Here is a 12241-nt window from a genome sequence, read left to right as displayed (position 1 = left end):
AAAATTTGTAAACCTTAGCAATTAACAAAATTAAAAAAAAATTAATACATTTTAATATTTTATACATAAATATGTTATTTTATTATGTTTGATTTAACTTTAGTTAAATTTCATTAAACATTCAAATATTTTAACTTCTAATTTTATCCGTTTGATAACCGGTTTTATTTGTAGAACTGGAAATTAATATGGTGTATTTGATACAATTTGTTGCATCCGTCCACCATCAATATTTAATTAGAGTAAATTATCAATTATGCCCCCGAATTTGTAAAACGCTGATAAAAATAATCCTAATATTTGATAACGATAATTATACCCTCGAAAAAGTTAAAAACGCTACAAATCTGCCCATCCGTGAGGAGAACCCTTCTCCGTTTAACAAAACTTGGTGATATGGCAAACGGAATTCCAACGTGGCCTCCGTAAAGGGCTTCAATCCCTTTTCTCCCTTATATAGAATTGAGAGAGAACATTTTCCCCAATTTCAGCAAAAAGCAAAACCCTAACCATTGCCATGCATGGTGGAAGCAGAGTCATGTCCAGTTATAATCGAAGGACACAGTCTATGGAAAATAGTAGCTCTGAAAGGCTCGAAGAACATGTGAGCAAGCCATATGATGGGACATGCTTCTGCCGTCTTCAGGTGGTGGCGTTGAAGTCGAAGACGAGGAGAAACCCAGGAAGATGGTTCTTCAGGTGTCCTCTGTGGAAGGTATGTATGATTTTTCTGCTTCATTTGTCCCTCCTGGTCTTCAACATGTGTCTGATGGTCTTCAACATGTGTTTGATGGTTGTCTCCTAAATTGGGAGCCTCATTTTCAATTGTTCAAGCCTGAGTTTGATTAGAAAGCTTTTCAGTAGCAGCCTCAAAAATCATCACAAAAGTCTCTAACCAACCCCGATGGTGATAAACAAATGTGATATGCGTAGCCATCTGACAAAAATCATCACAAAAGTCATAATCAGTTAACACAACACATCAAAACACCATCATCATACCTCAATTGCAAACCCCAAACGACTGATAATAAAAACAACAGAAACATAAAATGCTTACCCAAACCTTGGTTGTTCGATGACGATTTCTTCACTCCGTATCAACGCCAAACGTGACACTGCATGTGACGTTACCAATTCCGATAGACGAATATAAAGCGACAACAGACGAAGATAAACTGAGACCACCACCAAAAAACTCTTCAATTTCGTGCGTCCAACATCGTCTTAGTTAAATATGGTGTTTCACTTAAGGTTAATTTCGTCATTTCATTTGAATTGTGCAATTAGGGTTTCATGAATTAGGGATACAGGGAGAGAAGGGATTGAAGCCCTTCACGGATGCCACGTTGGAATTCCGTTTACCACATCACCAAGCTCCGTTTAACGGAGAATGGTTCTCCTCACGGTTGGGCAGATTTGTAGCGTTTTTAAATTTTTCGAGGGTATGATTGTCGTTATCAAATATTAGGGTTATTTTTGTCAGCGTTTTACAAATTCAGGGGCGTAATTGGTAATTTACTCATTTAATTATTTACCATTGATCGGTTAGTGTATGAAACTGTACTCTTCAGTTGATCTAGCGGCCATATTTAGAAGTTTTGAGCAAGGAAAAACTACCAAAAGTACCCATGAAGTTTACGAGCGCTGACAAAAGTACCCATAAACTAAGAAAATTAACGTTGTACCCATGAAAGATGGGTTCCATATGACAAAAGTATCCAAATCTTAATTTTTTGTTGATTTTTTAATAAAATTTCTAAACTACCCTACACTCAACCTCAACTCACTTTTTCAACTATTCATAACTCAATTTGCACCAACTCTTGCCATAGAGTCCAAAACTACTTCTACAACAAACCAGACCGAAATCAATGGTAGTGGTGGTGGTAGTAGATGATCGGACCTCAACCGATTGACTCATAAGTTTATAATCCATACCCAAACCAAATTAATTAAACACCAAAAAATACTCAAAAAATAAAAATTTTTAAATCCATTCATCCAATTTCAATTCACTTTAGCAAAACTAGAAACAGAAAAATTCATCAACCATAAAAAATCAACAAATCCATTCATCCAATTTGAAATTTATTTCACCAAAAATCAGAAGTAGAAGTAGCCATCAACTGGATCTTCTGTAAATCAATCTCAGCCTTCATAAAAAATAGAACAGTATCATTTTAGTAGTAACTAAATCAATTTCTGAAAAGAAGAAAAATAAAATAAAAATGTTTTAAAAAAAAGAAATACCTTTTTCTTTGCTGGCCGACTGTAACATCGTCAATGGCAGAACCTCCATCCACAGTGCCGCCTCCCTTTCTTCTCTGATTTCTCTTTACCGAACCCACTTTCTGCATGCAAGAGTACCACAACCCATCTCTCTTCTCAGTGTGCGACGACGGTGTTCTCCTCGGCTGGGTCAAACGCGCCACGACGACGTTCTCCTCGGCTGCAACAGGCGCGCCACGGCAACATTCTCCTCAGGTTGGGTCACAGGTGTGCAATGAAGGTATTGTAGTCACCTTAATAGTGAGAGGGGAAGAGATTTGGCAATAATGGAGTAGGTGGGTGGCGGACGACAATGAGGAGGTAGGAGGAGAGTTTCTGTGACTCTGTGAGGGTTTTTGAGGGATAAGTGAGGAGAGAGAAAGAAGAGAAGAGAAGGAGTGACGGTAGAATGGGGTTAGGGTGGGGTAGTTTAAGAATTTTATTAAAAAATTAACAAAAAATTAGGATTTGAATACTTTTGTCATACGAAACCCATCTTTCATGAGTACAGCATTAATTTCCTTAGTTTATGGGTACTTTTCTCAGCGTTCGTAAACTTCATGAATACTTTTGGTAGTTTTTCCCACAACAAGAAAAGTTCAACAGTAAATAGATAGAATTTTTTCAAAACCTATTATAGTGGTTCAACTAATTCAACTCGGGGGAAATGCGACGTTTTTTTTCCTTTTTTAATTTACATTCAGCCTAGCTCTTGAAAGTTGAGACAGCGAATGATAGAACCTTTGTACAATATTAATCTCCATTCTGCGAGTAATTCGTTTCATCCTTATACCAGGTTCGATTTCTTACACAACCGAGTAAACAGCTGTTAGATGAATAGACATCTGAATAAACATGGTACTACCTATATAACAAGAAATAAAATTCTTCTGCCGGATTTAGTAGACAAGAAGAATCGCCAGCAAAAACCAATTCTAGACGTGACAAACGGCTAATTACAATAACAAATATGGCTAGTAGTAGTAAAGCAAAGAATAATATTCATCCCCCATCCACCGAACACAAACAAGAATAAAATAACAACCTTGGCCCCTCTAGCTACACAAAGTTAAATCTGTAAGCAAATCAAAATATACCATCTCTCTCCTATCAACTCTCTGCAAACGATTCCAAAATTAAGTCTGCAAACATAACACAAGGCTATTATTAGTTACGATAAAAAGGCAGTAAGATAGCTAATTAAATCTTTCACAAAATGGAAGCATTGGCATTGGCATTGGCACACATGCAAAATTGCGATGATATATGGAAGGAACCAAAAAGAAACTTGAATGGGAAGCAAGAACCACATAACCTCCAATTTATAACAAAGCAAATATCAACACAACACTGTACAACAAATACGAGAAATATTTACACGCTACTAAAGCACATACACTACATGCTCTAAGAACATTCGCAGCCATTTATTTTCATGTGAAAGTTAAAAAATTATATAAAAGATGCTCCTAGAGCGCGGATTAATGTTCTCCAAGAATATTATACAAGTATTTTACATCCATTTTGTCATGTGAATTCTGTCAAGGAGGATAGGCTAGACGAGAGATTATTGAATGCTCTTGGAGTGCAAACCACTCGTTTAAATCTATAATTACATCAAAAAAATTATATGAAACCTTCAAGGATAAGTAGATATGAACGTTTTTAAAGAACATATTAAATGTTCTTCAACAGCATGCAGAAATTGCGCACCCTCAACGAATTAGCACCTTTTTTGGGTTGAAAAATAATCATCTTGAAATGATAGCCACAAACCAGTCAACTGCTATTCAATAATTAATTAACAAGGTAGCTAATACCCATCTACAAAAAATTAGAGAAATAAGCATTAATTTACCAAATGCATTTGTTGCAATGGCCATAAAATCATTAGTCTAACATATTTAATTATGGCATAGTCATTTTGGGACTTGGGTATTATGGAGTGTTCAAAGTCTCACATTTGAGTAGTTTGAATTGCTTGATATATTTTAAAGACAGTGGTTCTTCCTCCTTAATAGCTAGCTATTAAGGGATTGTTTCCCACTGTCATTAGGTACTTAACAATGATATCAGAGCCTAGCTTGTTGGCAGCACGAAAAGGGTTACCTATAAAATGGATTAAAGTAAATACCGAATATTACAAGTGACTACCACTAAGTCAATGTCGATAGAGTGAAGCCATTGTGGATGTCGGCTCTCTAGGGCCGGTGTCTTGTTTAGGACTTGGTATTATGGGGTGTCCAGAGTCGCACATCGAGTAGTATGGGATGCCTGAGGTATTTATGGAGAGTAATTCTTCTCCTTTAATTTCTAGCTTTTAAGATGTAGTTTCCACTAAGGTACTTAACATAATCCTTCACAAGACTGCCCAATCATTCATGCTATAGAATTCAGCTATATACCACAACATTCAACACTTCGGGGGAGGAACTTGGAAATTTTATTTTAACATTCACAAAACGAACTCATGGTTATCAAATTATTGATGCAGTGTAATTGTGGCAATCAAATTCCGATAAGGTAAAATAGCTAAGGCCTGAGCAAGTATCGGGTACATATGGAGCTTGGAGAGAAGGATTACCATGTATAAATATCTGGTGAATCTAGCTCCATATACCACATCATGTAAAAGGCACATCAAACCCTGATAACATGGCAAAACGAATCATTAAACACCGAGACGGAAAAAATAAATAACAGCAAGAGATAGAACATACGGCTAGAATTCTACATGAGCTGAGAGGAAATAGTTTGCTATTTATGAAAATAGGTGTATGAAATTAGAGTTCTAGATAAATCGGAACTTTATATGATGGTGATCTCAAACTTTTCTTATCCTTATACAACATCCATGATTTTAATTTCCAATGTGCCAATATCATATAGACCTCAAAATTACCCCAAAAAATAAGAATTTACGAAATCTAAAGGTTATGGAAATTACAATAAATTCATTAAAACTGAATATTTTGATCGACGCTTTACTTGTTGTCAACTTGAAAAGAAGTCCAGCCTTTGAGTTTTTATGATCTCATAATCTTCCAATTCCATGTAAAAAGAATCTATGTTTGATATAACAATGTGAAAAACCAAAGCTACAATTGGCTAGACGCATGAGTCCTTCTAACTGCATTCTATTCCTATCATGATGCCATATATTTGAAGAAAGAACTCACATTAAAACCTTTGCCAAGTACAAGTTCATAAATTATGACGATTAAATCAAATCTGCACACACAAGTATACCAGAGAAGAGATCATGTAATAACAAAGTGAATTATAGATGTCACTGCACACCCTTCTAGTATTCCTAATTCACAAACCACTGACAAGTGATATGGGAATTTATTCCGTGCTTAAGCAGGTATGTGCTTACGACTTTATTAGAACTGCATGTATCTTTATTGCACGAGAATCAAGAATATCAATCACACAAGGGGAGAGAAACAATACTTAAAAAAATGGATCTAATTTTAGCGGAATAGTAGCATTATCGTGTTAAAGTTGTTGGTAGTTTGACATACAATAACATCAGGTCAAACAAAAAGAAGTTATTCAGCAAAATCCCAATATATATATATAATGGAAATTACCTTTGATCACAGTCAAGCTTGAGACTTTTTCCCTGTGATAATTTGGAATATCCGGAGGCCCCTGCTAAATGCATCATTGAAAAGCATTCTGGTTTGCATGTTCTGAAACCCAGGCAACCATGATAGTAGTGCCACAGGGGCCATAATAATGACTCCTAACAATATGTCATATAGACGAGCCACTGAAACAACTCCATCCCAAACTATAGTTGATTCCAAAAATGGCCGAAATACTTGGGCAATCAGTATCAGGCCCCAGCCCGTGGGAATGAATGCCAACAGGCTAGTAAAGATGTCCACAAATTTGAAGTTGGTGAATTCCAGCAAAGCAACTATCACAAGAATTGCGAGAATTATGAGGAGGAACTGGACCAGCCGATAGTATATATGCTCTTTGGCTGCATATTTGTTGTGGGCATATGCAACCAGCATATATACCCCAAATATAAGAACCACACAAATCCAAGACAGCAAGTAAACAACAATACTGTGACTTCCAGCAGCAACTCCTAGCTGATATACAATTCCATACTGGAAAAAGAAGAAACGAAGGTCTAAAATTATCTCCATACATTTCCCCCAAAGGCCAGTTACTCTTAGATGATCCTGCTCTTCATACCACCACCTTTCCCAGCTCTGTTCAGCCTTAGCAAACACACTTCCTCTGTACCAAATCCAGTTCATAAAGTCATCGAAATCATACACAGTTTTTAACCAGTCAAAGCCAGAAGGATTGAAAACAAACGGTGCAATAATCCACGATGCCACTAAGAACCAACTAGTAATGGTCATGGCTATATACACAAATGTGTCAGATGCCACAGGACTGTGTGAAGCATAGATTACAAGAATTAACCCCAATTCAATTGCTTTCACAAAATGGCTTCGTGCATAGAGTCTATAGTTCTCAGCAAAACTCTTGTGCTCTACAACAAATCCACGTCCGGTAGCCCGATATTTTGCCCCACCATGCAAAATAGTCCGGCCAAAGAAATGACTACGAGTGCCCATTGAGAATGTGTAAAAAACTGATGAAAGCTGGAGCTGCATTGTCAAGAAATCCCAGATAGCCTGAAGGAACCCATGCTCAAGGGAATTCTCTACAATCATTGGAAGGGCAGTGAAAAGTCCAAGTTGAATAATGAACTGCTGATTCAAGATGGTACCAAGTGCTTTATTGTTATTGCTGTTACTTTCCATTGCAGCCTCAACACCACTAAGGGCAAGATAAAGTCGACCCCATAGAAAGGCATATACAGTCAGAATCACCATCATTGTGTTGAAGAAGAATCCCACAGTAGTGTAGAAGAAAGAGAGCATGCGGAAAAAGTCCAGCCTGTGACCCAATCTATACACGTCTCTGCTAAGGACTTGCTCCCCATTCCCACTAGCAACCTTTGCTTCAAACATTGATACTTGATTCAATCCAACGTCCCTTCCCTTTCCAACCTGAATGTATTCATGGTGTGTAACATTACCTCCTCGGAGAGTACAATTAAAGCCAGCAAAAATGTCTTCACTGATGTTGATCACTCTGGAAGCTTTGCTGATACCACCACGTGTTAAGAACCAAAACCTGTCAAATACATCTGGATGACCATAATGCATCCTAACCTTCAAAGGATTTGCCAAAACCCTCTGTCCTAAGGTGACAAAACTTGTTTCCTGAGCTGACATGAACCAAGCAAGAGAGGAAACAGAACCAGTAAAAACATGCTCCCTAACTCCCAAAATAGTTGGTTTCCGGATGCCATAGTAATGCCTGTATTCTTCCAAGAGATTTCGCATTTTCAGTGCCTCCTCAAAGTAGTTATCCTGGTTCATATCAATAGTTTGAACTGCATCACCACGAGTGAATATGATGGCATGATTTTGATTTTCTGGCTTTCCTTCCCCAAGCTTCAAGGGACCAGGCAACTTTACGCGGTAAATTTCCACCTCTCTCTGCAATTGTTGGTCATACTTAACAAGAACGGAGTAGTACTCCTTCTCATCCCTACTAGTGGTTATTTCATCAACATAGGCAACCCGAAGAGCTTCGTTGTTTTTCATCAGATACAAAATTTCCTCAGCATGAGGATCCTTTTTTGCTTTCTGAGATCCATATATCTGGCAGGCAACCACATATGTGAATTTCATTATAGCAGTCCCATATTCATGGCCTTTGAATAACAAACTTACTGAACTACTTGCTCTGCTTAAACTCCTAGATGGTGACTTTTCAGCGTTCATAACATCTAAACTATCTTGCCTCATTGTAACAAGTTCACGGGATCCCTCTCGAATATCCATTTCTGACGCAGAGTCCAGGAAAGCCAGCATCTTGAGGGCCCGGTAGTAATACATCATTCCTCTAACTGTCCGTGTTAGTGTCTGGCCTCTGTAGGAAGCCCAAAGCCTCAACTCTCTAAGCTTATCAGCCCAAATATCACTGTCTTTCACCATCCCCTCCCGACGCATCCTTTCCATAAAATTCTTCCAGTCATCATCATATATAGTCTGCAAATAATAAAGGATTGAAACCCCATCTTCATTCTCAGTTCTGAGCTGTTCTTTGCTGTATAATACTTCTTCCGAGTAATAAGGTGTTAAAACACTGAAAGCCAACATTTTCTCAACTTGGGGAGCATGGGGCATGTTCATAAAAAGTGAATTACTGAAGAAGGCAATCCTCCGTCTAGCTTCTAGATTTTTGGGGATGTTTTGCATCGAATCCCTGGAGGTGAGAATTGTGTGCAAACGCCGAACCTGTCGATAGAAGTTCTCATTGTTGATCTCAGGTAACTGAATAGCGTTCTCAAAAAGGAGACCTGAACCTGGGTTACGTTGAGCCAAACCATCCTCCCTCAGCTGTTCGGTTTTCCTTTCTTCCCTGAAAAAATCTCGGACAGCAATCTCATAAAGGGCCTGAAGGCTATTCACCACTTGATTAGCATCTTTCTTGGGTTTGTTTAATAAATCAACAAGCTTTATCAACTTGCTATGGAGCAGAGGCAGTGCAGTGGTTTTGAATGTTTTTGTGAATTTCTCAATCTCCAGAGAGTGATCAATTTCTTGAAATAGAACTGTCACAATAGAATGCTCTTCACTGTTGGGTTTGATAATCTCAAGAAGCAAGTGCTTTATGCTATCATATGCTTCAATGACAGCACAGCGTCTGTACTCATTCTTGCGCATCTTTCTTGTCAGCTTGTTGTCAGACTCATCAACCAGTTCTTTGGCTTCACTGAGTGCAAGCAGCAACTCATTGCAGAGAAGAAAACATGGCCAGCGGATAACCCTGACATTCCAAGAGTTCTGTGGCAGCTCCAAAAGCTCAACCTCCCTGTCAGAGATGATATCCTCCTCCCTGAAAGACAAAATTATCTCATTCCATATCAAAGCAAACTTGTTGGCCTCAACCTGGTTAGACTCAAGCTTCTTAAATGGCCGACCAAGCCCATATCTGAGCTTCAACCTGTGGACGGCATCCTTAAACTTGCTCTTCAATGTTCCTCTTGCATTCAACAATTGCTCCTCTGGCATGAGATTGAACTGAATTGCACTGGCAAAAAACTGGAACCTCAATTTCAGCTGTTGCATATTTCGAATCTCACCCAAATGTGCAAACAACCCCACAGCAGCCCCAACAAAGGATGAATATATTGAATACCAAATCTGTATATCCATTAGATATATCAAAACAACCGGAAGCCACAATAATCCAACAGCAAATCGGTTGCTGTTATGAATAAACTCATGCCATTCATATTCAACATTCCTAAGCTTCAACAGTGCCTTTGTTGGAGCAACCATGGGTTTGACCTGCAGAAAGTAACTGAAACAAAATTTTGTGGCCAGCACCACAACCCAGAACAATGTGTACTTAATGTTGTCCACAAGACCTTCCCTCAAGCCACGACCAACAAAGATTCTACTTTGAAACCACCATGACAACATGTAAAAGATCCTCCAATTTGTATTCTCAACAAAGTTTCTAATCCAGGGAATTATAAAAAGGGCCAGAGCCAGAAGCTCAGGAATGATGAAAACAAACACAACCTCCAGAAAATTCACCACCCTTCTATTCGCTTCTGCTGACCACCTCCTATCATGGTTTCTCTGAGACCATATCCTCTCATACATGACCCCAAACACAACAATCCACCCGGCTGCAACAATAACCTTCATCACCATCCTCACACCTTGCCCCATCGTCTCCCTTGTCACCAACCTAAACTGCATCACCATATCAAGCAGAGACTGCACTAACCTCATGCCACTCCACGTGAAGAAAATGGTCAAAACCTTAACCTGAACACTCCTGTCCTCCAATGCTTGCCACGGATAAGTCTTCTCCTCCCAAGCAACAATAATAGCAGCCTGAAGGAACAAAACCAGCATCACCCAAAGTCTATCAAAACTCCTAAGCAGGTTTAAAAACGACCTCTGCTCCACAAACCCTGTCTTCCCAACACGCTTCCCACCGCTACCCGTCACAAAGAAGTTGCTACCAATATCAAGGGGCCATCCAAGCTTCTCAAAACACCTCCTACTCCAAAAATACTCATTGATATCGTCGTAATTCCTCCAAGCACTGTGCGGAGCAGTTCCATTCCCACTACTATCAACCTCACGCCTAATAGTTTCATAGATAGGTTTCACAACGTGGTTGAGGAAAGCGTTCTCACCTGAAAGCGAAGGCATCACAGGCTGGCCAGTGTTCTCGTCAATGTAATCCTCCAAGATCTTGTTCAGCTCCATTGCCATGTGGTGGAAGATGTAGCAGATGCACTCCGGAACAAAGCGGAGGTTCGCCGCCTCGCCCCAGATCAGGAGGTAGAGGGACACGTAGAGGAGCTCACGGCGCTGCTCAGAGTCAGCGGAGCCGCCGCGGCGTCGATCGGAGATCCAGATGTTGGACTTCTTGCCTAGGTAGGAGCACCAAGAGTTGTAGTTTTTGAGGAGCTTCCGGCGGAAGCGACGGAGGACGCCGGCGTCGAGTGTGTCGATGTTGTCCGGCGGCGGCGTTAGGCGCATCTGAGCGTTGGCGAGGTGAAGGACGAGGTGCTCGCGCTGGTTGCGGACGTTGTCGCGCTGGAAGCCAAAGAAGAGTGCGAGCCAGTCAAGGAGGTCCATGTGAGGTCGCCATTGCCCGAACGGCGGCCGCCGGAGGTCTCCAACGGCGCGTAGTGCTGCTGCAGCGGCGCGGACTTCCGGAAACCGGAGGGAGGGGTGGTCAGCGAGGAGATTGTAGACGGGGATTATGTTGTAGGGCTCTTCCTCCCGGACCGGTGTAGCGGTGGCCACCGGCGATGCATGGGGTTGACGCTGGCGGAAATTCATATCATCGGAATCGGAGCCCTAGAAAAGCGGTGTCGTTTGGTGAAGTCTGAAAGTCAGCAATTGTGCTAAGCCTGTGTGTGGCGGTTGCAATGGTTGTTATGCCGTTATAGAGAGAGAAACAGAATTGAGAGAGAAAGTGGTCGAAGAAAGAGTTAGAGCGGACAAGGTTGCTAACGTGCGCACTTCTGAAATGAGTAATGACTAATGAGTAGTACAGAGTGGGAAGGGGAGAAGAAACGGCTCGTTAGCGCGTTGAGAGTGTTTTGATTTGGAATTTTTTTTTAATTAAGATTGTGATTTTTACCTTTTTATTAAATCAATTCAATTATGTGGAAGAAATTTAATTTTACCTTTTTTTAACTTGTACGTGTATTTTCAGCGTGTCGTAAGCATTAAGTCTTGAGTTACACGTTTCTGCAACTTGCAAAATGTGTGCAAGATACTATAGTGTGTTTTTCTTTCTTCTTTTTTTAACAAAAAAAAAAAAAAAAATTCTTTCCCAGTTGAATGGAGTTGGTTACTAAAGAAAATAGAGTGTGCGTTGTCGTCATGAAGACATGAACATCCCTTTATAGTTTCCAAGTAATGAGAAACTAAGAGCATGCATCATGTTTATATGAATATGATTTGAGTATTTGAGGCTCGCTCAATGTTTTAGCGTAAAAGTTGATAATTCTGCACAAAAAAAGATGAAGTAATGAAGTATATAATTTTAATTCTAGGTCCTCCCACTTGAAAGAGATAACTAGTTCATGCTTAATATAAAATCAACTGATACTTTTTTTTGGTTCATCATTTCTCTCATAGTAGCTGGCCTAACATTGAAGAATTCATGCCATTGTTCCGTCTTTATAATTCAAACTCCGTGGTTGAGTACTGTGCAAATTATTGAGTTAAGAAGGAAGCAAATGTAAAATTAGTTAACTTTTTATCCTTTTTCTTTAACATAACATTATGTGATTATCATCTAAAGTTTAAAATTAGTTTGCAAACTACATACAAGTGATACAACTACAAAAGCCCAAGGTATAATAAGAAATTTATCTCAT

At 39.5% G+C, this 12241-nt stretch overlaps 1 protein-coding gene and 1 non-coding gene across 3 annotated transcripts; both read right to left on the bottom strand.

Moving 5' to 3' along the window:
- Positions 1-3003: 3003 nt before the first annotated feature.
- LOC107629859 (callose synthase 12) lies at positions 3004-11469 on the bottom strand. Of its 2 annotated transcripts, none has more exons than XM_088508504.1 (3): positions 5868-11469; positions 4856-4918; positions 3004-3413 (listed from the first exon to the last, which is right to left on the bottom strand). In XM_088508504.1, exon 1 carries the CDS (start codon positions 11190-11192, stop codon positions 5880-5882), a length of 5313 nt encoding a protein of 1770 aa, XP_088364630.1. In that variant the 5' UTR covers positions 11193-11469; the 3' UTR covers positions 3004-3413; positions 4856-4918; positions 5868-5879. The 2 variants fall into 2 exon arrangements, with proteins under 2 accessions (XP_088364630.1, XP_088364632.1); XM_088508506.1 differs by lacking the exon at positions 3004-3413 and adding an exon at positions 3698-4095 and having other exon boundaries at positions 5868-11456.
- On the bottom strand, positions 8147-8224 carry LOC148570035 (small nucleolar RNA J33). The gene has a single exon (XR_015908947.1). It is a non-coding gene; the product is annotated as a small nucleolar RNA J33 (small nucleolar RNA).
- Positions 11470-12241: the final 772 nt, after the last annotated feature.

The sequence above is a fragment of the Arachis ipaensis genome, chromosome B3 (genome assembly GCF_059453495.1).
Source record: "Arachis ipaensis isolate K30076 ecotype BB chromosome B3, ASM5945349v1, whole genome shotgun sequence".
Taxonomy (NCBI): Eukaryota; Viridiplantae; Streptophyta; class Magnoliopsida; order Fabales; family Fabaceae; genus Arachis; species Arachis ipaensis.
The sequence above is the reverse complement of the archived record's forward strand: the minus strand, read 5'-3'. Positions and strand labels throughout refer to the sequence as shown.

Coding starts and splice junctions, on each gene's coding strand:
- LOC107629859 (XM_088508504.1), bottom strand. CDS start 11,192: ATGAATTTCCGCCAGCGTCAACCCCATGCATCGCCGGTGGCCACCGCT.